The sequence below is a fragment of the Hemibagrus wyckioides genome, linkage group LG14 (assembly GCF_019097595.1).
Source record: "Hemibagrus wyckioides isolate EC202008001 linkage group LG14, SWU_Hwy_1.0, whole genome shotgun sequence".
NCBI lineage: Eukaryota > Metazoa > Chordata > Actinopteri > Siluriformes > Bagridae > Hemibagrus > Hemibagrus wyckioides.
This window is the reverse complement of record NC_080723.1, coordinates 9714613-9742391: the sequence shown is the minus strand read 5'-3', so window position 1 is coordinate 9742391 and position 27779 is coordinate 9714613. Positions and strand designations below refer to the sequence as shown.

Genomic DNA, 27779 nt, shown 5'->3' with positions numbered 1-27779 from the left:
AAATCGAAAGGAATGCAAAACTGTTAGAGAAACACCAGAGTGGCTTTAAAATGCTTAATGAGCTTTAATAAGATTCAATGTAATTTGTTTTTTTTATTCTTTCTAGTTTCTTAGCAAAAGTACATCTGATGAAATTAAAAAGCCTAACACTCTGTTTCTTTCTCCAGTTTGGGCTTGAAGCAATTTTCTGCTTGCTGCCTGCTACAAAACCCACCTCACCCTGTTCTGCCATCCCACATCTACCCCTATTCCCACCCCATACTGCTACCCCACATTTAGCTCTCATGTCCTACCCCACATTTAGCTCTCATGTCACCTAGTCCTTCTAATCTAAATCTACCACTGTCAAACCAAGAGAAAACATTCAGAGCGATTGAAGAAACCTGTAAGTTGCATAGTCCAATAATTTTAATCATATAAAAAATGTTGCTGAGTGAAGAAATAAATATTTAGTTAAGAAATATATATCAGGAAATGAATGCTGAAACTGTGTTGTAGTGTCTAATATTCATCTTTTGATCTCAAATCTAAATGTCAGAGAGAGAGAGAGAGAGAGAGAGAGAGAGAGAGACCCATAAAAATGCAATATGGTTGGAGTTCATTTGCATTCAATAGAATATAAGGAAGATTGGCTCTGGAAAGATTTTATCACTGATTTATTATGCACCCTGTCCTGTTTATTTCATCATGTCATATCTAGTTTCTCTGAAAAGCTAGGTGAAATTGGCATATCTGTGTGCACAACTAAAATCTACATCACACTTACCAAGCATGTGAACAGAAGAGCTACTTTTCTCTAAAGTAATTGTGGCTTTGTTACTGTTAGGGCCATATACATGTTTTTAAGTGTAGAAAAAAAAGCAAAGTGCATCATTAAATCAATCTGAAATCTGCTGACCCCTGAAACAAGTTCCATTGTGTTGGTTTTTGACAAACTAAACTACTTTGATTTATATACTTCACTATTCATATTATGTAGGTACATGCATAAATCCTCTGTTCTGATTCATACACATTATTATTTATTGTTAAGTCTGATACATATTTGCAAACTCTCTTTTATGTTTGTATCAGTTTTTGTTGCATCATAATCAAGATTTTCATTTAAGTTGGGCTCAGCCCCCAATGAGTGTATAATAGTAAACAATAAAAATAAATAAATAAATAAATAAATAAAATAAAATAAACGTTTGACTAACAGGGTAGGACAGTAAACTTATTGCAGCATTCCACTATATTGCATAGATGTATATATTATCTCTGTTACTGTTGTTCATACAATGTATATTTAATATGTATATATATTATCTCTGTTCTGTATATATATATATATATATATATATATATATATATATATATATATATATATATATATATAATCATTATGAGTGTCGTGAATGAACTGGCGTGTTGGTGCGAGTAAAATGAACTCTTATTTTGATGGGCCACAGTTTGTTGTTAAATTTAGCCATACTGATAACATTTTATGAGGTCTATGTAGTTATAAATTTGTCAAATGTTATACAGATATTTTTTAGTATCGCTGTTATTTTAGAAATGATTAACAAGTTTTACAGTTACTGGAACTTTTATTTTAAAACATGGAACCCGGAAGTTGGAGTGTTTGGAGTAAATTCCACGTTGATGTGTTGTGGTATTGTTTTTCGGTATGACAGCTGGACGTGTTTTTAACTGGACTGTTGTTGTGCTCACTTGTCAGCACAAAGACAGCGTTTATGCTTTCCAGAGAGGTAAGAAGGAAGGGCACTTATATATATAGCAAAAAAAAAACAAAAGTTTGGTATTAAACGGTCCGTGATGTCGAGTATCTGTCTGTCTTCCTCTTTGCTCAACATGTTTCCCTTTTCCCTGTTCAGGTGTATGAAGTGTCACGACTTTGTAATGCAGTCCCCGGGTAATGTACAGACATGGGATAAAACAGTCATCTCTGAATTGAAGACTTTAATTCAAGATGATTATACACTAACCGGCCACTTTATTAGTAACACTTGTACATTCATGCACTTGTCTTATCAGCCAGTCTGCTCAGCACGGTTATAAAAAAATGATTGTTTGAGTTATCTTTCAGCTCAGACTGGTTTTTCCTCCTCTGTCCCCTCTCATCAACACGGCGGTTCAAACCACAGACCCACAGAACTGTCACTCACTGGAGGTGTTTTTGCACCAGATTGTTGTTGTGTGTGAAAATCCCACGAGATCAGCAGTTTCTGAAACTTTCAAACCAGCTCACCTGGAATCAACAACCTTGCCAAGGTTAAAGTCACAGAGATCAGACATTTTCTTCGTTCTGGTGTGCCTAATAAAGTGGCCTGTGAGTGTATTTACATTTAGTGAGCCAAGATGTAAATAGTTTGGCAGCGTTAGTTTAACTTTGTAAGAGAAAATTCTAGTTAAATATCTGTGAAGTGGTTCACGCTAGCGGATATTGCAGTGATGTTTGAATGGTGATGTAAAGTATTTTGCAGGTAGGTGGGCACCTGTCTACTGAAGCTCATTTTGGGTATTAATATGGATTATATCAATATACTAAACTCTACTCCTCTGAGAAGACTTTCCACTTGATTTTGGACCATCACTGTGAACATTTCTGTCCTAGAAGAGTTCCAAAAAAGTTCATCCCAAAAGTGTTCAGTGGGGTTGAGTCAGAATCAGGGCTCTGTGCAGGACCCTCGAGTTCTTCCACTCCAACCTTCACCTCTGCACCATTTTCGTGCTGGGTCTCTTAGTTTCACTTAAGAGAAACTGTAAAGCTACAGCATACAGAGATGTTCGATACCATTGTGTGTTTGAAAAAGATTCTCATATGGGTCTGATGGTCAGGTGTCCACAAGCTTTTTAAGAACCTGCTTTTCTTAGAGAGTCAGAACCTCTAATATGAACCAGACATTTTTCACCATTTCACAGTGTATCATTCATTTCACTAATCAGTACTGAGCAAGTTTTATTAGCATGTCTTGGCTGTAAATCTATTTCTTCCATCTTTTTTGTATCCTTTAAATATCCATTCCTACTATCAGGTGCAGCCCAGAAGAAGATGGATTTCCTTTCCGGTCTGGTTCCTCTCAGGAGTTTTGTCTTTGCCACAGTTAATCAAGAGATTTCTGAGAAATATTTTAAAGCAGTGCCAATATGAAGCGCTATTATCAGCTTATTCCAGATGTAAGAAACTATTATAGTTATAGCCCTGAGCTCAGAGAGTGGTGTTTTTTGTTTTAGAGTTGGAGTTACGGCAGCAGCGTGGGATTCTGCCCCAAGGAGCACTGCTGCTCACTGTCCCTGACCCACAGGAGCATGTAGGCAGTGGAGGAGCGACTCTCAACGCGCTGCTGGTGGCAGCAGAGCATCTCAGCGCCAGAGCCGGATATACAGTGAGTGAGCCTTGGGCTGGAACGTATAAACAGTTTTTTAGTTGTTACTATGGCAACCAGTAATAGCTTGGCTACAAACCTGGCAACACTGGGGAACACAGTTGAAGGTACTTCTTAACAATTCCTGTATGTTGTCAACATGTCTTAACTGCCTTTAGGTATAACAGAAATCAACTTTCATAACCTCTTGACTTTTCTGTCTATAGCTGCGCTGTTATTAATGTTGTCCTGCCCCTCAAATATGTATAGTCACGTGCTACCTTCTGGTATTTACACTATAAATATAGTCTGAGATATGTTTGTGTGTGTGTGTGTGTGTATTGAATCTTGCTTTGACAAAACACATAAACATTTGCTACTGCATGTAAATGTATATTTCAAATACAGTGATTCAGATTCTGTCTTGAACACTCTTGTGTCCATGTGCTTTTATAGCTGTTGTTGTTGTTCTTCTGTCTTAAGGTGGTGACTGCAGACGTCTTGTATGATGCTCGCATTCTCATTTTGCACACGGTGAGTACAGGAAGTTCTACATACAGCCAAGAATTTATGTTTGTAACACAAACATTTCCTGTCAACCTTCAGTGAGGTGGACTGGTTGTCCTGAATTGCCCTGAGGTGTGAATGATTAATGTGTGTGTGTGTGTGTGTGTGTGTTGCCCTATGATGAACTTGTGTCTTGTCCAGGAAGCATGGCTTATTTTCCTGCAACTTATTAACATTAAAGGTGCCTGTTAGGTTGGACTTCTAACCAAATCTCAGAACATAATGACTTTTTTTTTGATAGACTAAAACCTGAATGCTGCAACACTTACATACTGTTCATAGTCGATTCCTTCTGTTTTAATGAAGAATCTCTTAATTCAAATTTGGTCTTTATATCAAATTGTGCAGGTGCATCAGACAGGACAGTTAATGGCCGGGTTGCCAGATTGAGCTAGTATAAAAACACTCCAAGGAAGCCACCAAGAAATTGTTTTATAGGAAACAATTGGAGTTAATACATTGTAAGCACAGATGCAGATAGTATATACAAATACTGATTAAGAGGAAAGCAGGATAATGAGATATACACAAATGCTTAATAAGGAAGAAAAATGAGAAATGTTTTCCAACTTATAGGTTTCTGGCCTAGTTTCAGGTCTATCATGTAAATTCAGAGATGTAGCTTATATCACATTTTGAACCGTAGATCTGTTAATGTGTATAATGTGTACATAACCTACTTGATGAAACGATTGATGATAATTTCTACCCCTATTCCTGGCATGTGTGGCAGGGGAGAGATTTTCCCTGGGATGGCTGCAGTAGGGCTTTCTGTTGGATGCCTGTTAGTGCAGCTGAACAAAGTGTTGAGGGACCAGTTTGCTGCTTAGATCTGTTACTGAACTGCCTTTCAGCTAAGGTGAGTAAATGATTTGTGTGTATTGCATAATGTATTTCACCTCAGAATAGATTGTCTACTCAATGCACACATGGGTACACAGTGTGCCAAAAATCAAATCTCAGAGAGTTATGTATACACCGATCAGCCATAACATTAAAACCACCTGACTAATATTGTGTAGATTTTCTTTGTGTTTGTGTTTCTTTGTGTTCTTTGTGTTTCAAAACACAAAGACATGGCATGGACTCCACATGACCTATGAAGGTGTGTGTGATATCTGACACCAAGTTGTTAGCAGATCCTTTAGGTCCTGTAAGTTGTGAGGTGATGTCTCTGGATCGGACATGTTTGTCCAGCACATGCCACAGACGCTCGATTAGATTGTGATCTAAGGAATTTGGCGGCCAAGTCAACACTTTGAACTCTTTTTTTTATGTTCCACAAACCATTCCTGAACAGTTTGTCATTGTGGAGATGCTTATCATTATTTGGTTCTTGTCAAAGTCACTCAGATTCTTACGCCTGCCCATTTTCCTGCTTTCACATTAGAACTGACTGTTCACTTGCTGTCTAATATATCCCCTATCTTGACAGGTCTTACTCTAATGAGGTTAATTCACTTTAATTCAACATTATTCACTTCACCTATCAGTGGTTTTAATATTATTGCTGATCAGTGTATATATTCACTTATTTGTGATATTTTGTGATTTTATTGATTTTTGTGTTGCTCCGATTTAAGTCCTAGTTCTCCGTGTTGTTCTTGTGACTGTAAAATTTCTCCTTGGAGATTAATAAAGTACTCTATTCTAATCTAATCCAACCAAATGTACTCTAATCTAATCTAGATTAGACTGTTCTACTCTATTATCACTATATTCTCTAATCTACTATGTTCTAATCTACCTACTCTAATCTAATGTATTGTAATCTAAACTAGATTAGACTAAGGTACTTTACTGTAATCTACTGCACTGTAGTCAAGTCTACTCTATTCTGTTGTAATCTAATCTGCCTACTCTAAACTTGCTTTAGGTGTGTGTTGGCTCTCCACCAGGAGTTTGGGTGTGTAGTACAGATATGATCCTGAGCATCTCTACAATGCCGGGTGAGCTCTCTATCTATCTGTCTGTCTGACTGACTGTCTGTCTGTCTGTTTCTCTATGTAGATAGAAGTGAAGCTTAAACAGCAGAGCAGTACATTCTGAGGAGAACTTTTAGATCCAAGATCAAAGTGTATATAGTGCCTCTCCAACAGGAAATGTTCACTCAAATGACCTTTAACCAGCCTGTGGCATTCTGCCACTAGAAAATATGCTGTGTAAATATATCAAATAGAGGTAAAGGAGGAGCTGTAGCCCTTACTGCAGCAGTGTGTGCTGAAAATTGAGTGTAAATGAACAAAATATATGTAATTATACAGTATATTTGTTAGATTCAATTTCATTTCTAACAACTGAACAGCTTTACAGAAATGTGACGAGGGAAAAGCTCATTGAGACGACGTGAGGAAGTAACTTAAAGGGGAATCAGATGCAAAAGGGAACCCGTCCTCATCTGGGTGACACCGGATTATATGAGCTGTCACTCTTTCACATATAATCTAAAGTCAGACAGTACTGAGAGTGCTTACAGGATCCTCATCAGAATGAGTTTGGCTTCATTAGAGTTCTTAGCTTTCGGTCTAGAGCAGTCCAGTCTTATCCAGGAAGGGATGCAGATTTTCATTCCAACCAAGCAGAAGCCACATCTGAGTGTACTGAAAGCCAAGCGGAACTGATTGAACAGGTGGAATCAGGTGTGGCTCCTGCTTGATTGGTATGTTAACCTGCACCCACACCAGTCGGATAAGAGGACACAAGTAATAAATGTGATTTCTCCAAGTGCTCATCCACAGCAGCAGCTCGGAATACTTGGATGATGGAAGCTATAAATCAGGAGAATCAGGATGGATCAGGCAGGTGGGGGGGTGGGGGGCTTGGGGCAGATTATTAGTCCTGTACTTGTACTTGCACAAGTAGGGACACTAACAGGAGTGACAGTATAACTAAAAAAAAAAAAAAAGGAGGGCACATTGAATTAAGCATCCTCTCACTACTCCATCATCAACAACCCTGAGTGAATAGCTGACAGCTGGGGAATGACCACATTCCGATTTTTCCTGCAAACATCCCAGTTTAACAAATGAACTCTCCAGATCTGCTCCTTTACCAAATTGAACAACTAATTAATAGTAAAACAGGTTATGGTTCCTGCTGATCTGTCCTTTGTCTCCTTCCTGTCTCAACATTCCACAGACACTGAGCGTTGTCACTGCAAAATTTGAAACATTATTTTCTCAGAACAGATTGAACATTATTATACAGCAGTTATTACCTACCAAAAGTGGTCCAAAGAATTATGACTGTTGTGCCAGTGACAGGGTGGGTGATGGACACCCAGGGCTCATTAAATGGACGTGGGGAGTGAAGGCTAGCGGAGGCTGCATCCAGCATACCAACCATGAGAACTGACTGCTTACTTGCTGCCAAATATATCCCCTGTAACAAGCTATTCAGCATTAATTACTTCATCAGTCACTGTGGTTTTAATGTTATGTTACGATGGGTGTATTAAGAAATAAATGTGTATTGTTTTAAAGGGACAAAATATTATTTTCACCTAAGAGTGTTGTATATTTGCCTTTACAGCTGTGCTGTGGGAGGACTTCACTGGTGTGAGGGCTGTGTCCATACCTGGTGACGTGTCTTTTGCTGTTAACCATGGAGTCTACCTCACAGACACACAGGTGGGTTCTGGGTAAAGAAGTAAATGCTGAAAGTAACATAATTAGAAATATATCATATGTTCATACTCAGGAGTTCCTGATTTTTGACTCTGTAGACCACAGTTACAGAAGGTTGATCCTCATATTATTTCACGGTCTTGTTAAATAAATAAATAAATAAATAAATAAATACTGAAAATAAGGAAGTATATATGTTTATTTTCGTTGTGAATATTTTCCATCATCTGCTCCCAATTTCCATTAAAGAAAAGATATCACCATATCCACAATATCTAAAAGAAATAGGTATTGTGGCATAATCTATTAATAATTCAAGGTATATTATATCATCATAGCAACCAGCCCTGCACATAATTCTCAGATTGGATGTTGTACTTTGATTACCCGTGTCTTGACAGGGTGGAGTGTGTGATATTATCTACCGGGGTTCAGAGGAGAAGATCCGCTCTGCTGTATTGCCTGATGGGAAAGTTCCTCTGGTACACACACACACATTCTGAACACAGTAATGAAATCTGTTCCATGTAGTCATCACACTCCTAAATAGGTATTCAAGTGACACAATGTCTGTGTGTTTTTATGCTAATTGATGGTCCTGGTTGCAGGTGTCAGGACCTGTGTTTTTCTCCAGCTCTGTATCTGAGAGACTTTTACAAACTCATGTGACTCCACCACTGGATGGCTGCACTTACCTGGGCCTGGACTCTGGAGCGCTACCTCTACAGGTATACACACAGGGGTGTGCGGAGATGATTGATTATGATATCATTCACACTCGTGTTGTAGTTATAATGTACATTATGTTGCCAAAAGTTTTGGGACAGCCCTCCAAATCATTGAATTCAGGCGTTGTTTTTCAGGGGTTTAACTTGGCCCCTTAGTTCCAGTGAAAGGAACTCTTAATGCTTCAGCATACCAAGACATTTTGGACAATTTCATGCTCCCAACTTTGTGGGAACAGTTTGGGGATGACCCCTTCCTGCTCCAACAGTACTGTGCACCAGTGCACAAAGCAAGGTCCATAGAGACATGGATGAGTTTGGTGTGGAGGAACTTGACTGGCCTGCACAGAGTCCTGACCTTAACCTGATAGAACACCATTAAGATGAATTAAAGCGGAGACTGCGAGCCAGGCCTTCTCATCCAACATCAGTGCCTGACCTCACAAATGCACTTCTAGAGGAATTCCCATAAACACACTCCTAAACCTTGTGGAAAGCCTTCCCAGAAGAGTTGAAGCTGTTATAGCTGTAAAGGATGGGCCAACTCCATATTACATTCATGTGCATGTAAAGGCAGGCGTCCCAAAACATTTGGCAATGTAGTGTACGTTCACTTGTACCTGCTGTACCTGAACCTTGAATGAGAGCATGCATATTTGACCTCACATGGATTAATGTATAAAATTGTGGCTTTTTTGCAAGATTTGTTATTTAACCTCATTCTTCTTGGCATATCCTTGAGATACCTTAGCTAGTGCATGTATGAGCTGTTCTTTTTTATCTTATCTGACATTATCTGTCTAAGTTGAACGAATGCTGTTACAGGGATATCTGCTTAAGAAGTGTGCTCATCATGCCCCCAAAATAAAACCATAACATTAAAGGCACTGACAGCTGATGTGAATAATGTTGATTATCTCGTCACTCGTTGATAGAACTCACTTGTCGATTAACTTGTCATAATGTGGATGGAACATGTTGAGAGGTGGGATTTATTAAGCAGCAAGTGAACAGTTAGTCCCCGACGTTGACGTGTTGGAAGCAGGATCTGTCCATTTCCCAGAATGCACAGGCAATAATGGTACTTTCAACATAGCCTCAGTGTTGTTAATCCTAACTCACCAAGTGATTAGAAACGATTATATCGAGCACACACTCGTAGTACACCAGCTTACACCAGCATTTACATTTACATTTCTGGCATTTGGCAGATGCTCTTATCCAGAGCGACATACAAAAGTGCTTACCAGCAGCAGTTGGTTGGTAGTTTTTAAATTAGAGGAAGCACAAGGGTGTGCCACTGAAGTATATTGAAGTGTGTTCTGTTTTATTGTTTTCATCTATTATTGTGGTCTTTTGTTTAGTTCTCAGTACCTTGTCATAAGTAAAAGACTTTTTGAACAAAATTAGCAGTTTACCTAGTAATCGCTACTCATTAGCTCGCTGAAGAAGCTAGATATCTAGATGTCAGACTAGCAAAAAACCAACACAAATAATCAAACAAGTTATAATTTGTTTAATATATTTAACCATCACAATGATAAGTGTATAAAACTGTTATGTTACTGTTAATGTTTCAATGACTGGCAGCTGGTTACGAGGTTCCACCCCTTTGAGAGATTCTCCAGTCATCATAAAAAGAAGATAGCCTTTTAGCCAATGAGCATTATTTTTTTCTCAAATCTGCTGAAGAAGCTCACAGAAAAGTTTCTCTAGCTTCTTATCAGAATTTTTTATATTGACATTTCCCAGTAGACCAGTAGCGATGAATAACATAGACACATTTCAACCATTTATATTTTATTCACATATTTTAATGAAAGTGTCATCATAAAGCAGTCTCCTGTCTTCCACATTAGTGTGACATCTCTCTTTTATTCCCTCCATATTTCGTGTTCCTTTAATTGTCTCTTCATCCCTACAGATCTCTCTCTTTCTGGATATCCTGATGTGCCTTTGCTCAGACCTGACTGAAACAGAGTTTGTAAATGGAGTGAGAGCAGGTTGCAGTTCACCGACGGGTCCACAAGGGGAGGCAGTGAAGAGCGCTCGCTCTGTGCTGTGGAGGACTTTGCGAGGCGTTCCACTTTTTCTGGGTATCTCAGTCTGGGCATCTGCTCTCTTTCTTTGTATCATTTTCTTTTGCTTTGATGAAAACATTTACGCTGTATTTGCAGTACACGCTTCAGACGGACACTACGATTACCTGACTCTATCTGGCAGGGAACATATTGTGCGTCTGACAGAGGCAGGATCAGAGACAGAGATTCTTTCTCACGTACAGGTACTTGCTCTTCGCTTCTTTGCCTGTCCAGACGTCTGAATTTATAAGTCATTGTGTTTCAATAGTATGCTGACGCTGAATTCTCATTACGTCTCTCCCTTATTACGTCTGCAGGAGTTGCAGTGTGTGAGCAAGGGCAGTAGGATCATTAATAGTGTCCTGGAAGGAGAGGTGCATGTTGCAGCAAGGGCTGTTGTGCAACACTGCCACTTACAGGTCAGGAGCCTTTCACATTATTCACTTGCTTTTGGATAAAATCTGATGACCTTCAGAGGCTCTGATTATCATTTATGACTGGGTTCTGTACAGAATTTCACCAACAGCAATCCCTTCACCTCCAATTTTTCTCAAACTGATTATTGAGTCTAACCATGTCTGACAGAAAAAACATACTGCCATATTGTATGGCTAGCCACTGAAAAAAAAAAAGAAATGACGAATAATACAGGTTAACTATTAACAAGTAATATCTTGGTAAAATAAAATATTTCACAATGGTTTTTATCATGTCTTGAGCTGAAAACATTGGAGTTACACATCTGAGCTGGCAAAGCAGATAAAACACCTTTATGACATCTGCATATTAAGTAAAATCAAGTAGAACATGATAAGAAGTGAATTTTTCACTGAGTCTTCACTGAGCGTTTGGGCTGCCATATTGCTATAACCTCAGGTGTTTTTAGGTCAGAGAACTCTAGGTGGATGTTGTCAGATTATCTGCCCGGGGGTTGAATTGACCATTCTGTGTCCAAAAATATTGGATTGCATCGTTGGATATGAAATCCAGATTCAAAAATACTGATTAATTGTGATGTATAGATGACTGGATCAGAGCATCTCCAAAACTGCAGCTCTTGTGGGGTGTTCCCGGTCTGCAGTGGTCAATATCTATCAAAAGTGGTCCAAGTAAGGATCAGTGGTGAACCAGCGACAGGGTCATGGGAGGCCAAGGCTCATTGATGCACGTGGGGTGCAAAGGCTGGCCCGTGTGATCTGAACAGACGAGCTACTGTTGCTCAGATTGCTGAAGAAGTTAATGCTGGTTCTGATAGAAAAGTGTCAGAATACACAGTGCATGATGGGTCAGGGCTGTTTTGCCAGCAAAAGGGAGACCAACACAATATTAGGCAGGTGGTCATAATGTTATGTCTGGTCAGTGTGTATCAACCAAGGTGGAATTTACTTTACATTATAATATAATAATGTTATATTATTTAATTTTATTTTAATGTTATATTATTTAATAGCTAAAAATGAATTCTTATTATGTTATTTTAAAGAGTAATTGTTTAAGGGTCGTTCAGAACTAATTAAGATTTTGTGATTTTTGTATTCCAGGGTCCAATTCAAGTGAATTCTGGGTGCCTTCTTTCCGGACTGGATCAGACCGTGTCGGATCAACTACGGCACCTGCCTCTGACCAGCAACATCATTGTGCAGGGGCACAGGGTGAATGTGGGGGAGCTGAAATTGACCGTGTTTACAGTGTTTGGGGCGTATGATAGTTTGGAGGTAAATAAATTTCTGTGCAACACTAGAGCGAGGCTGCGTTAAGACTTGGATTTTAGTCCAGTCCTCCATATAGATAAAATAGAAGGGGTTTACTGATGGTCTCGATTTAATTGAATTCACTTCACTGTCATCATGATTTGAGTTCGATACGCAGAACTTTTCAGATAAAATTTGGATAAGAAAAAAACTGAAATATAAACAGTGGATTTTTTTCTGCAGAAAATTAAATAAATCAAAACATTTGCTATGAACAGAGGTTTAATACTGTTATTAAATGGATACACAATACCTTACAAAATATATAAATACATATATAAATTCTTTCAAAAAATGAATTGATTGAAATATTATGAGCATTCTAAAATGAAATAAAGCTCGGCTAAAAGCCAAAGTCGGCTAAAGTGTCTAGTGATCACAGAGGGCAGGGCTAGTGTAATTTAAAAACTATTTTTAACTGATGTAAACTCTTGTAAAGTAGTCGTGAAACCATATAACACGATCCAGAGCTATCTGTCCATATGCTTGCTGTATATTTTAACTCTACAGCTTATGGAGATTGGGATTTCAGGTGTTCATACAGTGCAGCTGCATTAGCTGCTTAATTAATAGAATACTGACTCCCATGATGTGACTTGCACATTTCAACGAAGCACATCTTTTGTTTTGAGTCGTGTTTAAAAGTCGTGACATAAAAGTCGTGTTTTAAGTTCCACTATTCTCTCCTCTACAGGCCCAGAGTGACGATGATGCTGCTTCATTCCTGAATCAAACGTGGAGTCGCTTTTTTAGCAGCACTGGAGTACAGTAAGAGAAAACAACAGATTGCAGACCAGTTCAGGGAAAGTGCTTGAACTTGTCTGATGTCTGTGTGTGTTTTTGTCGCAGGCGAGAGGATTTGTGGGGAGCATCGAGTGAAGCAGCTCAGACTCTGCTGGACGCTCGCTTGTTTATGGCTTTTATGCCAAAGGGAGGCACAACAGGGCTAGACGGTGTTCGCTTCCTACTGGGAGGCTCTGGGAGTATAGAGAGCTGGAGATCAGCATGGAGGCTCTCTCTGAGGGAGGTGCTGTCTCTCACCGACCAGCACCGTGAACTGCAGTGGAGAGACAAGCTGCTGTTTAGCGCCGGACGGAGAAGAGCGGCAGAGACACTGAAGAGCCACGCAGCCCACAACCTTCTGCCATGTATGAGGGCAGCAGTGCTGGGAGGCAAGCAGACCGAACTACTGAACACACTCGACTCCGGTGAGGAAAATACGGATCTGATTTTATTTTTTTACTTGCAATAATAATATAACTAGTGAAATGTATGAATTGCTGCACTAATGTGGACTAAATAAAACACTAAAAACTGATTAAAGGAAAAGAAAAACAAAAGATGTCCACACAATGTCCAGATGAACACGATTGGGGGAGAGCACTAACTGGCTTATTCTGTGTATAAGAGCTGATTTGAATCTATATAATGTTTTTCACCTTACTTTTTTTTTTACCTTATTTATATGTGTTTGTGTACAACACACACAAACACACAAATCCTTAAATTACTGTGTACTGTGTTATTATATATACTGTGCTTCTCTCTTGTTCTCTCTATTTCTCTTTCTGCCTTTCTGTTAATCTGTCTGTTTCTTCTGTCCCCTCAGTGGCTGCAGGGAGTCTTGGTGATCTAGGAGTAGCTGCACGCACATTGGCATGCATCGCTGATGTTCTTGGTTGCATGGCTGGTGAGGGAAAAGGAGGTTTGAGGAGTGGCCCTGCTGCTAATCCAGCCTGGGCTACTGCTTTCAGCCTGCTGGAGCAGGGCAAGCTAGAGGCCGGTGTCCTGGAACTGGCCAAGCAGAGAACCCACTGGCTCAACAGGTGAGAGTTTAGAGTCCAAAATGTGAGCGTTTATAGGGATTTGAGTTAATGGTCAATATCATCATCCTCTATAGACCTGACCTGCTGGTACGAGCTGCCAGACACTACGAGGGAGCAGGACAGATCCTTCTCAGAAAAGCGGTGATGTCCGCACGGCAGTTTGTGTTCATTGGCCAAGGCGAGATGCCACCAATGGGAGAGTGGCAGGAAGTGGAGTGTCCAGCTAGACTGGATCTCTCAGGTGAGTCTCTGTCCTAAAACACAATTCCCTTTTTTCAAGGTCACTTAATACTTTTGATTTTTTTTTATAGATTATTGTTTCTTCTTGCTATTGCATTTGCTTTTTTTTTAATGTAAATCAGAAATGGTGTAAAAAATAACACTTTATCCAATGTACTCCAATGATTTTATCCAGGTGGTTGGAGCGACACTCCCCCAATTGCGTTTGAGCATGGAGGCGTGGTGATAAATGTGTCTGTGAAAGTGGATGGAAAACGACCCATCGGAGCCCGAGTGCGCCGCATTCCAGAACCTCGACTGGTGTTGGTGAGCCGCAGCGGCCCTCCGGACTGCAGCATGACTACACAAACAGTGTGTAACGACCTCACTGACCTGGAGGACCACTGCCAGCCCCATGCACCCGGTCAGGATAACGTCCGAATCAAGGATCCTTGCGTTTCACCAGCTACAGTTTAAAACTTTAACTTTGGATCATGAAGTCTTCTATCTGTTGTGTGATTCTTTGTGTTTGTTGCAGGTGCTTTGTTAAAGGCGGTGTGTGTGTGCAGCGATGTAGTGTGTTTAACATCTCCTTTGTCTCTGGAGCAGCAGCTGATGCAGTGCTGGGGAGGAGGACTGGAGCTGCACAGCTGGTCTGAGCTGCCTCATGGCTCAGGACTCGGTGAGACTCCATGCTTCCTGCTGCATGTATAAGAGTGTGTGTGTGTAACAGAATCAACACTTCTGATTTGAAAGAGGAGTTTCACACAGTTGGGTCTTGTGTGTGTGCAAGTCATCACCTATCAAAACAAATACAATATTCTGCATAATATTTTAATATGCAAGCATTTATAATTTAATGTTTCTTCATAGGAAATGCAGTTGAACAAATAGTTATTTGGATGGCATAATAATTCTGTCTAAAGATTCACTTATAGTAGCACAAAGAGAGAGAGAGAGAGAGAGATAATACAAGTGTTGACAAGAAAGAATGAGAAAACTGAGTGAGGACTAGAAACAAATATATTAAAATTAACTAGTAGTAACTAAACCTTAGGGAATATAATAGAAGCTAAATTGCACAATGACTTTAAAGACATTCATGGCAATCAAAGCAAGACTAACAAGTATCTTTCTATTTTAAACATTTCTTTAAGTCCTAAACTCATGGAATGGAGCAAGGCTTCATAACAGCAGTCTGATGCCCTGAAAGCTGTTTAAACACTGGATTTGCATTAAGGGTGGTGCTGCTTTGACATTGATATTTGCATTGTAAAGCTGCATGTTAAAAAATTGTGTCTAGTGTTGACTGTATTACTTCAAGATTTTGGATTGTGTTGTAAGATTATTTAGATCAGTTGTACCAATATAAAGTTACCTTTGCCCTTGTGTAGGTACAAGCAGTATCCTGGCAGGTGCGATTCTGGCTGCGGTGTACAGATGCACTGGCCGGAGCTATGACACCGGTTCTCTTATCCATGCAGTACTACACCTGGAGCAGATCCTCACCACAGGTCAGTGGGCATCCAGTCATGATGCTATAACCTGGGTGAACTCCTACATCAGGCTTTAACGTATACTGCTTTCTGTCTGACGTGCTAGATTTACTGAGGAATCAGTGGATTGTCTGTTGTAGTTGCATGCAATGTGCATGTGACACTGCAGATCACAATAAACAAAAAATATTAACACTATAGAAGCCGCAACATCAGTTTTGCTTTAAAACATTGCCCAGAGCATCACACTGCCTCCGCTGGCATGCCATCTTCTCATAGACCAACCCATTCGTCCACATGATGTGAAAGAAAACGTGATTCATCAGACCAGGCCTCCTTCTTCCATTGCTCCATGGTCCTGTTCTGATGCTCACGTGTTTATTGTAGGTGCTTTTGGTGGTGGTCAGGGGTAAGCATAGGCAGTCTGACTGATCTACAGCTACACAGCTCCATAACACAGCATGATGCTCTGTGTGATCTGACTTCTTTCTATCAGAGCCAGCATTAATGTTTTCAGCAGTGGGATCGGACCAGGTGATTTTGCCTTCACTCCCAGTGCACATCACTGGGTCTTGGGTGTCCATGACTCTGTCTCTGGTTCACCGGTTGTCTTTTTTTGGACTGCTTTTGGTAGGTGCTAATCACCATATACCAGGAACACACCACAAGACCTGCTGTGGAGATGCTCTGATCCAGTCATCTACCCATCACAATTTGGTCACTCAGATTCTTACACTTGCCCATTTTCCCTGCTTCCAACACACCAACCTCAAGAACTGACTGTTATAAAATAATTTAAAACAAGTTTGTGTATGTGTGTGTATATATATATATATATATATATATATATATATATATATATATATATATATATATATATATATATATATATATATATATATGTATGTATAAACAGGTAATGTGTTGTAGGTGGAGGGTGGCAGGACCAGGTGGGAGGGCTGGTAGGTGGAGTGAAGGTGGCGCGGTCCCATCTCACACTACCCCTTAAAGTGGAAGTGGAGCAACTCATTCTTCCTCCAGATTTCCTCACTGCACTGCAACAGCGTCTCCTGCTGATCTATACGGGCAAGACACGGCTAGCACGCAACCTGCTACAGGTCTGAACAAGATGCACTTTCATTGCTGCCTCATAGGAATGTGTGTGAGTGATTGTGTGTGTGAGTGTGTTACTTGTTTATTCCCTGTGTATTATGTGTTACTGTTTTACTCTTTTGTATGTGTGTGTGTGTGTTACTGTATTATTCCCTGTGTATTATTTGTTACTGTATTACACTTTTATGGGAGTGTGTGTTACTGTATTATTCCCTGTGTATTATGTATTACTCTATTACACTTTTATGGGAGTGTGTGTGAATTCGACGACTCATGCTTGTATTGTTATTCCGAATTTGTATATAGGATGTGGTGCGGAATTGGTACAGTCGTCTGCCTTCGATTGTGCAGAACGCAGAGCAGCTGGTGAGCAATGCTGAGGAGTGTGCACGGGCCTGCACAGAGGGTGAGTGGATGCAGAAAGTGTGTTTTTTGGAAATGTTATCCCTATGTCTCTAATACACTGATGCTCTCCATATGATATGTTTTTCCTCTTTTTTTCAGGGTCTCTTAGCAAACTAGGGGACTGCATGAACCGCTACTGGCAGCAGAAGAAAGCGATGGCTCCAGGATGTGAACCAGCTGCGGTGAGAACCATGATGGATGCCCTTCAACATATATCCTTAGGCCAAAGCCTGGCGGGGGCAGGAGGGGGTGGCTTCCTGTTCGTACTCACACGGCACGCAAAGCAGGAGGAGAATGTACGACAGATCCTCAAGAGTACACAGGTGAGAGAGAGAGAGAGGGGTAGAGAGGGAGGTGGAGAGGGAAGGTGTGAGAGAGAGAGGGAGAGAGAGAGAAACTGAGGGCGATAGAGATGGAGGGTTAAGGAGAGAAGGAGCGTGAGAGTTAGAGAGAAAGAGGGAGAAAGAGAGAGAAAAGATGAGCGTGAGTAGCAGAGGGAGGTAGAGAGATGGAGGGTTAGAGAGAGAGATGCCCAGTGTCTTCTTTTTTGTGAATGTACCAATACATGTTTTTTTTTGGATTGTTAGATTTTTTTTCTTTTTTTACTTGAAATTTGATATGTACTGAGTGTGTATTAGTCAACACTTTGGCAACATTATAATACAAAATTCATCCATATTAAGCTCATTTAAATTTGAATTTGTGTGAGAGAGAGAGAGATGACTAAAGATTCAGGCCTTAAAATGATTCATATTTATTTTTCCTCTAATCAGATCGGTAAAACAAATTATTCAAGGTCGGTGTTTTGTGGGGTTTTTTTTTTTTTTTTCAGGGTCTCTGTGACTTCAGTGTGCACTCGGTGCAGATCGACATGGAAGGAATTACAGTGGTACATCAGAGCACAGGTGATGTCCAGTGTCCCAGTTAAACTACACCAACACCATGAAGATGAAGATGAAGCATGAAACATAGTTCAGTAATTAAAAATGTATACAGATCTGTATGTAGGTGAAAGGAAGACCAAGCAGCTGTTTAGGTGTGAGGCTTCACCCACTGTTCAGCATGTTTGCACAGACATAACCTACACACACATACACACACACATTTACATTTCTGGCATTTGGCAGACGCTCTTATCCAGAGCGACATACAAAAGTGCAAAAGTCTCTATCATTGAAAACATTAACACTGGTTCAATAGGTTACAGACTTAGGATACCATTAGCCTAAAATTGGATGTTTTTTTATTTTATTTTATTAATTTTTATTTTTTATTTTTTATTAAACATATAACAATACATAAACAGGGAAAGATAAGAGCTAGTTTAAGTGCTTCAGAAAAAGGTAGGTCTTAAGACGTCGTTTGAAGATAGTCAGAGACTCTGCTGTATGGACATCTAGGGGAAGTTCATTTCACCACCTCGGTGCCAAAACAGAGAAGAGTCTAGATGAATACCTACCTTTTGCCAGGAGAGATGGTGAGACCAGTCGGGCAGTGCTAGTGGATCGGAGGGAGTGAGGTGCAGTGTGAGGAGTAATAAGATCTTTGAGGGAAGATGGTGTTGGTCCATTCTTGGCTTTGTAGGCAAGTATCAGTGCTTTGAATATGATGCGTGCAGCTACCAGAAGCCAGTGGAGGGAACGCAGCAGTGGGGTGGTGTGGGAGAACTTAGGCAGGTTGAAAACAAGCTGCATTTTGGATCATTTGCAGTGGATGAATTGCATTCAGAGGAAGACCTGCCACACACACACTCACAATGACAGAAACCATTAGAGAACTGGAGAGCAATGGAATGAGACTTTCGGTTAAAAGAAAAACTTGGTGCTTAACATTAATTCACACTTCAACCGTGTCTCTTAAATTAATCAGTGATTACATCTTTGAATGCATAAAACAGATAGACAGACTGCAGTTCATTATAAAAGCAAAAATTATGGATTTTACTATACCGTTTGTGTCATTGTTCAGTCCCTCCAGGATTTAAAGAGTTTTTTGTGATTGTTGCAGCCAAAAATGCTTGATTTTCCTGCAACCTTTTTGTTCTACAAGTCCTACAAGTGAGACACGCTGTATGTGAGGTCGCTGGCTGAATGCGTGTCGTGATGATGTCACTCAACATGTCTCGACCCGAATCCTGGAGTTTGCTTGAATTTCTGTGATTTCAAAATCGTAAAATCCTGGAAGGACTGACTATAAATGAAAATAGAGTTGATAGTAGCTGATTTTCCCACTCTGGGTTTATGGTTCTCTTAATTTCCTACTATAATAATGGAGACTAGCTTTCTTTAAAATCTGTAAATTCTATGATAGTCAACAAGATGTTTTTTTTTCTGTGCTGGATTAGATCCTTTATCGAGCCAGCAGGATGTTTGGGTGTATGTTTGACTCTAAACTCTCTCATCATTAATATGAGAGAAATTAATACATATCTGGATGGAAATAATCATTGTGACATAAGATAAGATTATTGAAACAATGCCATGGCGAATGTTTGTCATAATCAAAGCAAAAGGTGGTCCAACTAAATATTAGTGTATATATTGTAAATATATGGAAATAACTCAAATTTTGTATGTTTCATTTTTAATCCACTTCTCTCTCTCTCTCTCTCTATATATATATACACTGTATATAAAACTCTACTACTAAATAAAGTGTTTAGTATAATTTGCTCTTTGGATGTTCTTGCAACAAAAAAACACGTTGGTAACGTGACATACATACACATTTGGAGGTTTACATAAAAACTGCATATCATTAGTATTTTTTAAGAATCCCATCTTCTGTTTATGGATGAATGGATGAATTAAGACCAGTTTCTTTAATATTTAATCACAATTTTTACAGTATTAATGCTGCATTTGACTGAATTACTTCCAAACCTTCAATAAGGAAAATCCATACAAATCACTCCCACAAATTGGAATCCCTCCTCAAGAACTTGTCCCAACTCCGAGCTCAGGAAGTGACACCAAATCAACATCAACCATAAACACAGCATCACTTCTTACCTCCAAATCTATAAACATGTATCTACTTTAGATCAATCAACATACAGAAATGAATCCAGTTCTCCTGAATTTTAATGTTTAAGTGTTTTTCATTACTCAGTCATTCAGTCAGCTCCAGAATTACTGGTACCTTTGGTAACGATGAATAGAAATGGCTGTGGTTTTATTAGATGAAGCTCACAACAGAGGAGAAATTTAACATCTTGTAGAAGTCAATTTAGGGGGAAAATTTTTGTTTTCGGGTGCCAATAATTCTAGAGCTGATTTTACATACACAGGCAAGGTTTATAACGTGTTGTCAAAAAACGTGAAATAGATTATGATTTCATGAGAAGGAAATGGATAAATCCACTGGATGCTGAATGTTACAAAAAAGACTAGCATGTATCTTGTGTTTTTTTTTTAGTCCTCCACGTGTGTGCGCTACACAAATGTAATGATCCGTTATCAACATGGTCCTATTTCCCAGCCACGGCAGAGAGCTGGTCCCGGATGCGTCCCAGTCCATCTAGCATTGTGTCCAAAGTTTCTTTGCTCAGTTCCACAGTGACTGAAGACTCGCTTGTGCTGCTGCTGGTGTTTCCTCCATCTTGGATCTGTACACAAAAGAGATCATATTATTTATTGAATTATTTCCTCTTACTGCAGTCTCAGAGGATTTTAGAGCTCGATCCGTCATACCTTCATGTGCAGGATACAAGTAGGCACAGCCATGCGGCTCACGGAGTCAGATGCCATCTTCATGTCCACCCTCCACTCCAAGTCTGTGAGGCGTGGCAGAGAGACTGCGACACAAACACAGAATAATGATTGGTCAGAAGGTGTTCCTTATTTCTGCATGGACAGTGAAATAGTTCTGGGTGTCACGTGTGTGTTAGCTTAGTATCCATGCACTTGTTCTCACATGTTATTGTTTCCAAAGTAATGGCTTATAAAGTGTGTGTGTGTGTGTGTAGAGGGGAATGTGCTACACTTCATCAAAGACTAACAATAAAACAGATCTAAAATATGCTGTTTAACAAAGCAAAGCATATAGTCATGGATATGGTGATTTTTTTAATAGATATGTATTTAAAGTTTATAGAAGGAGGAAACCTGAGGAAACTTTCCCCAGGATGTTTCTGGTTTCTCACTTCTTTTAGAGAGAGATAGAGGGGTGGTGGTGGTGGTGGAGGGATAAGAGGGGCGAGGAGGAGAGGATAGAAAGAGAGTGAGAGAGAGAGGAGAGAAAGGGAGAGAGAGAATAAAAAGATGCTGGTGAGGGAATGACTGACACAGCACTATAGTGTAAGTGATAACTTGTCTCTCAGATTGTTCCACACCTTTAAAACTGAAAACATCTGACGTGCCCTTCATTATCTAATTAGCAAATTGCAATTCATTAGCAAAATATTGTAGTATGAACAGAATAACAGACGATGGACTGCACAGTTACATGAAAATAATCCACTTTGGAGTGTTAAAGGCTGTCTGGTTCACACTGTGCCGCATCACATCACCCTGAAGCACGAAGAGGATCGATTTCATACAAACACATGAGATATGGACTAGAGGAACTTGAAAGATACTCACTCTGACTGGACAAAGCCTCATTTCTCCACGTCACACTGAAATAAAACAGAGTAACACAAATCAATACATGTATTTATTTATTATTATAATAACTCCCCCCTCTCTGGAAAAGCGGTGATATTTATTCATTCTTTCATAATATGATCAGTGTTGTTGTTGTCTTTTCCTGACCTTCTTGGTCCAGCCACTCTTGTAAAAGAGTTTTGTTTCTAGTTAAATAAAGATTACTAACTAAAAAATATACAGAAATATACAAAAAAATCTAACTGTGAAGGCTGTTTTATTGCTAACGAATGAACACCAGCTTTAGAGTCACCTTTGCTCCAGCAGGATCTTGGTGATGAGATTTTTGAGGTTCGAGTGAAACGTAGCTGGGAAAAGAGACTGGATCTGTTCCGGTGCTGTAAAATTGTGGAACATCACGTGATGCGAAAGCACGTGAAATGCGGTCAAGACCTGAGGAACAGATACTTGGGTCAATAACCTATAATCATAACAGAGGATGATTAGAAGTTTATTGCTGCAAATCATTCAATCAATCGATCGCACCTGCATGGCCTCTGTGCTGGACACGGACAGCGCGCGAGCTGTGCTGTCTATCAGACTCTGGGACTCGTGCGCTCGTGCAGGGAAACTGTCCGTGCAGATCTGTCGCACAACATCTTTCGATGGAGCCTTAAAAATAACAACTCTCTCATTTGTTTGGAAACAATGTGCAGGTTTAATAAAGCACCATGTAGTACAGGGAGGATGTAGAATCACACCGTGAACAAAATCACTCTGGAGAACAACAGCAGGACTTTAGACAAGCCTGAAAGTGGAACTGCTTACTGAACACACACACACACACACACACACCTCACATCTCCCACACTTCCTGAAAATCAAGCAATTTTCCTGCACATTCTACACAGACAATTAGATGTTTCCCAGCCTAACCTAGTACATTTGACAACGTTTGTAATTTGCATGATTTTATCATATTTTATTTTAAAGAAAACGTACATAAACCAAGATACTCGCTTTTTACACAGACAGAGACAGAGATAAACAGACAGACAGGGAAATCATGCAATTGTTACGCGTTTAGAGTTTATCCCGCACTATATGCTCCTAATATCTGTTATCGAGCACACAACACCTTCAGAAGATTCCAGTTGTGTTCCTGAGTTTATCCCAAAATGCTGTATGTGCGATACCTTTAATAAAAGCTGTAATGAACTGAAGTGTTCTCCTGCTAAAGGAGCCATCTTGCGCTTACTAACGTGACTGTCACGTGACTTAACAGCGCTCACTCGGCAAACCTCGGCTTCAACACGAGTCAACTCCGATACTGACTCCAAGTGAACAGACAATTCCACACAATCTTTTTTTTCATATCCATTAAACATAAAGAAATTTATTTCAACATAATGCTACTGGTATGGATTATCTCGGGATGGACGTGACGGTGGGGCAAACTACTCATACTGTCACTTATAGAATCGAGTACAAAGATTCAGAGTCGACTCTCGAGTCTTTAAGGCATTGAAATAAAGAATCGATTCTTTTCCTGAGCAAATCCCAGCCCTGCTTTTCGTAGTCATTTATTCTCGACCTGACAAAATTATTATGCAATGTTATGACCGGTGGTTGTCTTTCTTTGCCTAGCTATGACTGATCATTTTCAAGACATCTTACTCTTTCTTCTAACCCATTCTTACTAATTAACAATATAATATTCATTTACATTTAGAGTTATTGTACCTGTTCTGGTTTGTGGCTTATTAAGAAGATTCTCTGGGATCAGTTACTCTTTTGTATAAAGGTAGCTCTATAATTACTATAATTACTATATTGTAATAATTACTATAATAGCTGTAACATTAATTAATGCAGTCTGTTATAACAAGAAATCTCATATTGCCTATGTGTATGATTGTATTTGCATTCCTTTATTATCTTCTTTCACGTTCAGTTTTGACACTATGCTGATACCTATGATTAATCAGTAAAGGCAAAGTGTTTTTACTGATATTTCTTGTACAAACAAGCATATGGAAATAAGGCACAGGACAGTGATCAATAAATATTAATTAAAAACACCTTTTATAATTACACAATATATCAGACTTGTGATAATGCAGACAACAAGAACAAGTCAAGACAAGTCAAGAAGCTTTTATTTAATTTCAGCCATATATAGCTGTCCCAGTACACAGTGAAATTAAACAACATTTCTCCAGGACCCTTTTGCTATATCCATCCATCCATTTTCTATACCCGCTTTATTCCTACTTAGGGTCACGGGGATCTGCTGGAGCCTATCCCAGCACACATTGGGCGAAAGGTAGGGGTACACCCTGGACAGGTCTCCAGTTCATCACAGGGCCACACATACAGACAGACAACCACACAGACTCACACTCACTCCTATGGGCAATTTAGAATTACCAATCAACCTAATGTACATGTTTATATACATATATATATATATATATATATATATATATATATATATATATATATATATATATATATATATAACAAAAAAAACCATAGAGCTACATAACAGCACAGAGATAAGGACTGAAAGTAAGTTGTCCTAGCCACATGAAGTGCAATGTGTGCAATTTAGTGCATACAGTGCGAGACAAAAAGACAGACAATACAAGACAGTGCAACAGACAATACAAAACAAAACAGTACAGTACAGGACAGATACACAAAATAGCGCAGAGCAGTATACATTCTATATAATAAGTTATACAGTGCAATGTGCAGAATAGGAGAACTGTAAACAAAGAGGGTTGTTGTAAACTCTGTAGTAACTTTATAATAATAATAATAATAATAATAATAATAATAATTGTAATGAAACAAAATAAACGCTAGGTGGCGCGTAAACGTGTTTTCGGTCTGCGCAGCACAGCAGTAGAAGAAGACCAGCGGCGGCTTGACGTAGCGTCGCTCCGCCCTGTTGCTTCCTTTTTCACAGTGGCAGTCAGCGAGACACCATGAAGGCGTCTGGCACAGTACGTAATTTATCGGTTTTAAGCGAATATTGTTCACTGTAGATTGGAATTTATGCGTTATAACACATTGTAAGACTCCTACAGACTTGTTTCTGGTCGAGTATGTGAATTAAACGCGCTATAAAGTACTTAATTTAGCGGGCCTGTTAGGGTTGCAACATGGCGGCCGACAATGTGTCGACAGCCATGTGGTGTTCGTCGCCGGGTTATTCTTATTAAACCCTGACTCAAATATAGGAAATATAGTTCAGTTCGCATTGCAGACCAGTTTTATAGAATAATATTTAAGCAAAAGCGAGTGAATGTTTTCTCTGAATGATGGGCATAGGAAGTGAACGCGCGAGAGTGTGCGCGTGCACGCGTTAAGTACAGTATAATTCTGTAGACTCTGATTTTATTGAATGTTCCTGTTAGGAGGTTGTTGTAGTGTAAAAAGATGGCTTTAAGAACGCCCTGCACCTCTTTACGAAGGTGATTGAAAGAATCAGATTGATTTGTCGTGATAAGGTGCTCATCAAGCCCAGATTTCTCTTCTTGATCCTTCCTTGTTAATAGTTCGGTTTATTTATGTATATTTCTCTCGAGAGGTGAATATTTGAGCATCACTGGTGCTCCTGGTTTCCTAGATCAGGCAGCTCTAAAGCTGGATCCTTGCCATGTCACTCTTTAACAAAGTTCTAACCTCATATTCTATATATTAAAACATTTATCTTATTGTATTAAGCTTGTAATAAAACTGAACACATCTTTTCTGCCTCCAGCTTAGGGAGTACAAAGTTGTTGGGCGTCTGTTGCCCTCTGCCAAGAACCCGGCTCCTCCTCTGTACCGTATGAGGATCTTCGCCCCAAACCATGTGGTGGCCAAGTCTCGCTTCTGGTACTTCGTCTCCCAGCTGAGGAAGATGAAGAAGGCTTCTGGAGAGATTGCGTACTGTGGCCTGGTATGGATACAGACTGCATGCTGGTGCATTGATTGCAGTAAAAAATAGTTTGTCAAGTTTAGTGAGTATATACTATATTGTTAATCAGCATTAGTGAAATCCATTTTAGTACAGTAATTTCTAAATGGGCAGTGAAGGACCAGTATGCCGTTCTAGTGTGGAATAAAATCAAAAAATAAAAATAATTAAAATATACTAATGTTGGAAGTGCTAACCTAAAGCTTAGCAGCAAATATGCAGATGGATCCTGGACTGTACCTTATCAAGAATTAGAAAGAAGTAAAATTAGGGCTTAACCTGTTCAAATAGTGCTTCGAGGTCAGACAAGCTGATTATAAAGTCAGCACATGGAATCTTTTTATATAAATCCTAAAAATAGGAGTTTCAGTCTGTCAGCTTTCAACTTTGAGGAAAGATTAGGAATTTGATTGCTGTATATTTGCAGAATGTTGTGCTGCATTATCGTGGTGTTTAAATAAAACCATGTCCTATTCTGACTTTCCCCCTCTCATCCATAGGTCCATGAGAAATCTCCCCTGAAGGTGAAGAACTTTGGCATCTGGCTGCGTTATGACTCCCGCAGTGGTACACACAACATGTACCGTGAGTACAGAGACCTCACCACCTCCGGAGCTGTTACCCAGTGCTGTAAGTCAGTTCCTTCAGGATGTCAGATTTTTAAAAAATTATTTTTATTGAAAGATATTTGATTTGGCGTAATTGCAAATACAGGATTTTTCTACCAATAAAATTTCATTCCCTGCTCTGATGGCTGTACTCATGTTTAATTCAGGTATAGCAAAGAGGGTTTCAGCTGAATGTGTTATGATAGATCTGGGCCAAGATGCGTGGTCATTTTGCCAAAATATTCAAAAGTTCATCCTACGTCAGAGCTTGTTTTGTTTTCTTTTTTCTTTTTTTTCCTGTGAATACAAAATCATGAAGACAGGTACCATGACTACATGACTTGGACAGGGACATTAATAGGAAAAAATCTGCACACAAACCCAAAGATCATTGTGTCTGTGTATAATGCTCTTGCTATGTGTGCGCAAAGAAACAGGGCCTTGTCGCCTTTCATAAGCTCTTATGTGCCATTGGAAGTGAATTCAAGGCTCAACATCATACTTTTGGGATCATAACGATTTGGACTTGGTTGATGTTTTTCCTCATACTGTGCGCTTTTTAAAAATTTTTTTAAATTTTGTTTAGACCGTGACATGGGAGCTCGTCACCGTGCTCGTGCTCATGCCATTCAGATTATGAAAGTGCAGGTGATCCCAGCCAACAAGTGTCGCAGAGCCGCCATCAAGCAGTTCCACGTAAGTGTTTGTTCTTCTCTCATTCTCCTGCAGGTTGAGTTGTAATTGTTTAGCATCTATGAAAAAGCTCAGCTCTGAGATCCTGATGCACATGTTCAGTGCAGCTAATCAGCAGGTCTCTCACTGGACTGGTTCTGTTGCCAGTTCAGCTTTTATGCCTGCGAGAGTAAGAACCAGGCCAGGTACCTCTTCCAGATCAAGTGCATTGTCTTAAAATCTGGCGGCTTTGAAAACTGGCGACATCCTGCCACACAGGCCATCGACTCATGAAGCGAACGTGATTTCTGGTTAACATTCATGTTTCATCCAACAGGATTCCAAGATCAAGTTCCCTCTGCCCCACAGGGTCCTGCGTCGCCAGCACAAGCCCCGCTTCACCACCAGGAGGCCAAAAACATTCTTCTAAAGTGTATGTTTTCAGTCCTGTTCATTGGGAAATTAAAAAAAATCATAAAATTAAACATTTGTCTTTTTTTTTTTTTTTTGGCAGGATGTGTGGAAGTGTAATTTATACTTATAGTATGTAGAAAATGCTATAGATGATAAAAAAAGTCTCACATTAACTCATGACAAATTCATTGTATTTCATGCCGAACATCTTAGTAAATCTAGATGTGGAGAAAAGTCAGCTTGTTCATCTGAGCCTTTAACGAAGCCTAATGCTTTCTCGTGTCTTTGCGAGTAGGTAGCATCCTAAGATGTTTGGTAGGATGTCTTAGTTTTAAAAAGATGGCTTACAGAT

The 27779-nt window shown here is 39.5% G+C and overlaps 3 protein-coding genes and 1 non-coding gene across 4 annotated transcripts; 3 read left to right on the top strand and 1 right to left on the bottom strand.

The window, feature by feature from the left end:
• The first annotated feature begins 1613 nt into the window (after window positions 1-1613).
• LOC131364884 (L-fucose kinase) lies at window positions 1614-19844 on the top strand. The gene is made up of 23 exons (XM_058408331.1): window positions 1614-1751; window positions 3238-3389; window positions 3852-3902; window positions 4669-4794; window positions 5812-5884; window positions 7467-7564; window positions 7963-8043; window positions 8170-8289; window positions 10211-10382; window positions 10464-10570; window positions 10685-10786; window positions 11909-12082; window positions 12813-12886; window positions 12968-13326; window positions 13728-13944; window positions 14019-14185; window positions 14360-14587; window positions 14702-14845; window positions 15558-15677; window positions 16590-16777; window positions 17079-17178; window positions 17277-17500; window positions 18010-19844. Exons 1-23 carry the CDS (start codon window positions 1670-1672, stop codon window positions 18103-18105), a joined length of 3255 nt encoding a protein of 1084 aa, XP_058264314.1. The 5' UTR covers window positions 1614-1669; the 3' UTR covers window positions 18106-19844.
• Window positions 19845-19983: 139 nt separating this feature from the next.
• commd9 (COMM domain containing 9) lies at window positions 19984-23054 on the bottom strand. Its single transcript, XM_058408332.1, has 6 exons — window positions 22960-23054; window positions 22310-22435; window positions 22077-22216; window positions 21761-21795; window positions 20870-20973; window positions 19984-20784 (listed from the first exon to the last, which is right to left on the bottom strand). The coding sequence occupies exons 1-6, from the start codon at window positions 23008-23010 to the stop codon at window positions 20647-20649; spliced, it is 594 nt and encodes a 197-aa protein (XP_058264315.1). The 5' UTR covers window positions 23011-23054; the 3' UTR covers window positions 19984-20646.
• A 1600-nt stretch (window positions 23055-24654) lies between these two features.
• rpl18a (ribosomal protein L18a) lies at window positions 24655-27498 on the top strand. Its single transcript, XM_058408991.1, has 5 exons — window positions 24655-24774; window positions 25536-25715; window positions 26234-26363; window positions 26928-27037; window positions 27351-27498. Exons 1-5 carry the CDS (start codon window positions 24757-24759, stop codon window positions 27441-27443), a joined length of 531 nt encoding a protein of 176 aa, XP_058264974.1. The 5' UTR covers window positions 24655-24756; the 3' UTR covers window positions 27444-27498.
• Window positions 26710-26840, top strand: LOC131365322 (small nucleolar RNA SNORA68). The gene has a single exon (XR_009206628.1). It is a non-coding gene; the product is annotated as a small nucleolar RNA SNORA68 (small nucleolar RNA).
• Window positions 27499-27779: the final 281 nt, after the last annotated feature.

What these genes read in the sequence shown, in the direction of transcription:
- LOC131364884 (XM_058408331.1), top strand. Translation starts at nt 1,670, where the DNA reads ATGACAGCTGGACGTGTTTTTAACTGGACTGTTGTTGTGCTCACTTGT. An exon ending in GCGCCAGAGCCGGATATACA is followed by an intron (nt 3,390 to 3,851) that starts GTGAGTGAGCCT and finishes TTCTGTCTTAAG; the next exon opens with GTGGTGACTGCAGACGTCTT. An exon ending in TAGCACGCAACCTGCTACAG is followed by an intron (nt 16,778 to 17,078) that starts GTCTGAACAAGA and finishes ATTTGTATATAG; the next exon opens with GATGTGGTGCGGAATTGGTA.
- commd9 (XM_058408332.1), bottom strand. Translation starts at nt 23,010, where the DNA reads ATGGCTCCTTTAGCAGGAGAACACTTCAGTTCATTACAGCTTTTATTA. An exon ending in CATTACAGCTTTTATTAAAG is followed by an intron (nt 22,436 to 22,959) that starts GTATCGCACATA and finishes GTTATTTTTAAG; the next exon opens with GCTCCATCGAAAGATGTTGT. An exon ending in CCAGCACAGAGGCCATGCAG is followed by an intron (nt 22,217 to 22,309) that starts GTGCGATCGATT and finishes TCTGTTCCTCAG; the next exon opens with GTCTTGACCGCATTTCACGT.
- rpl18a (XM_058408991.1), top strand. An exon ending in CGGAGCTGTTACCCAGTGCT is followed by an intron (nt 26,364 to 26,927) that starts GTAAGTCAGTTC and finishes AATTTTGTTTAG; the next exon opens with ACCGTGACATGGGAGCTCGT. An exon ending in CCGCCATCAAGCAGTTCCAC is followed by an intron (nt 27,038 to 27,350) that starts GTAAGTGTTTGT and finishes TTCATCCAACAG; the next exon opens with GATTCCAAGATCAAGTTCCC.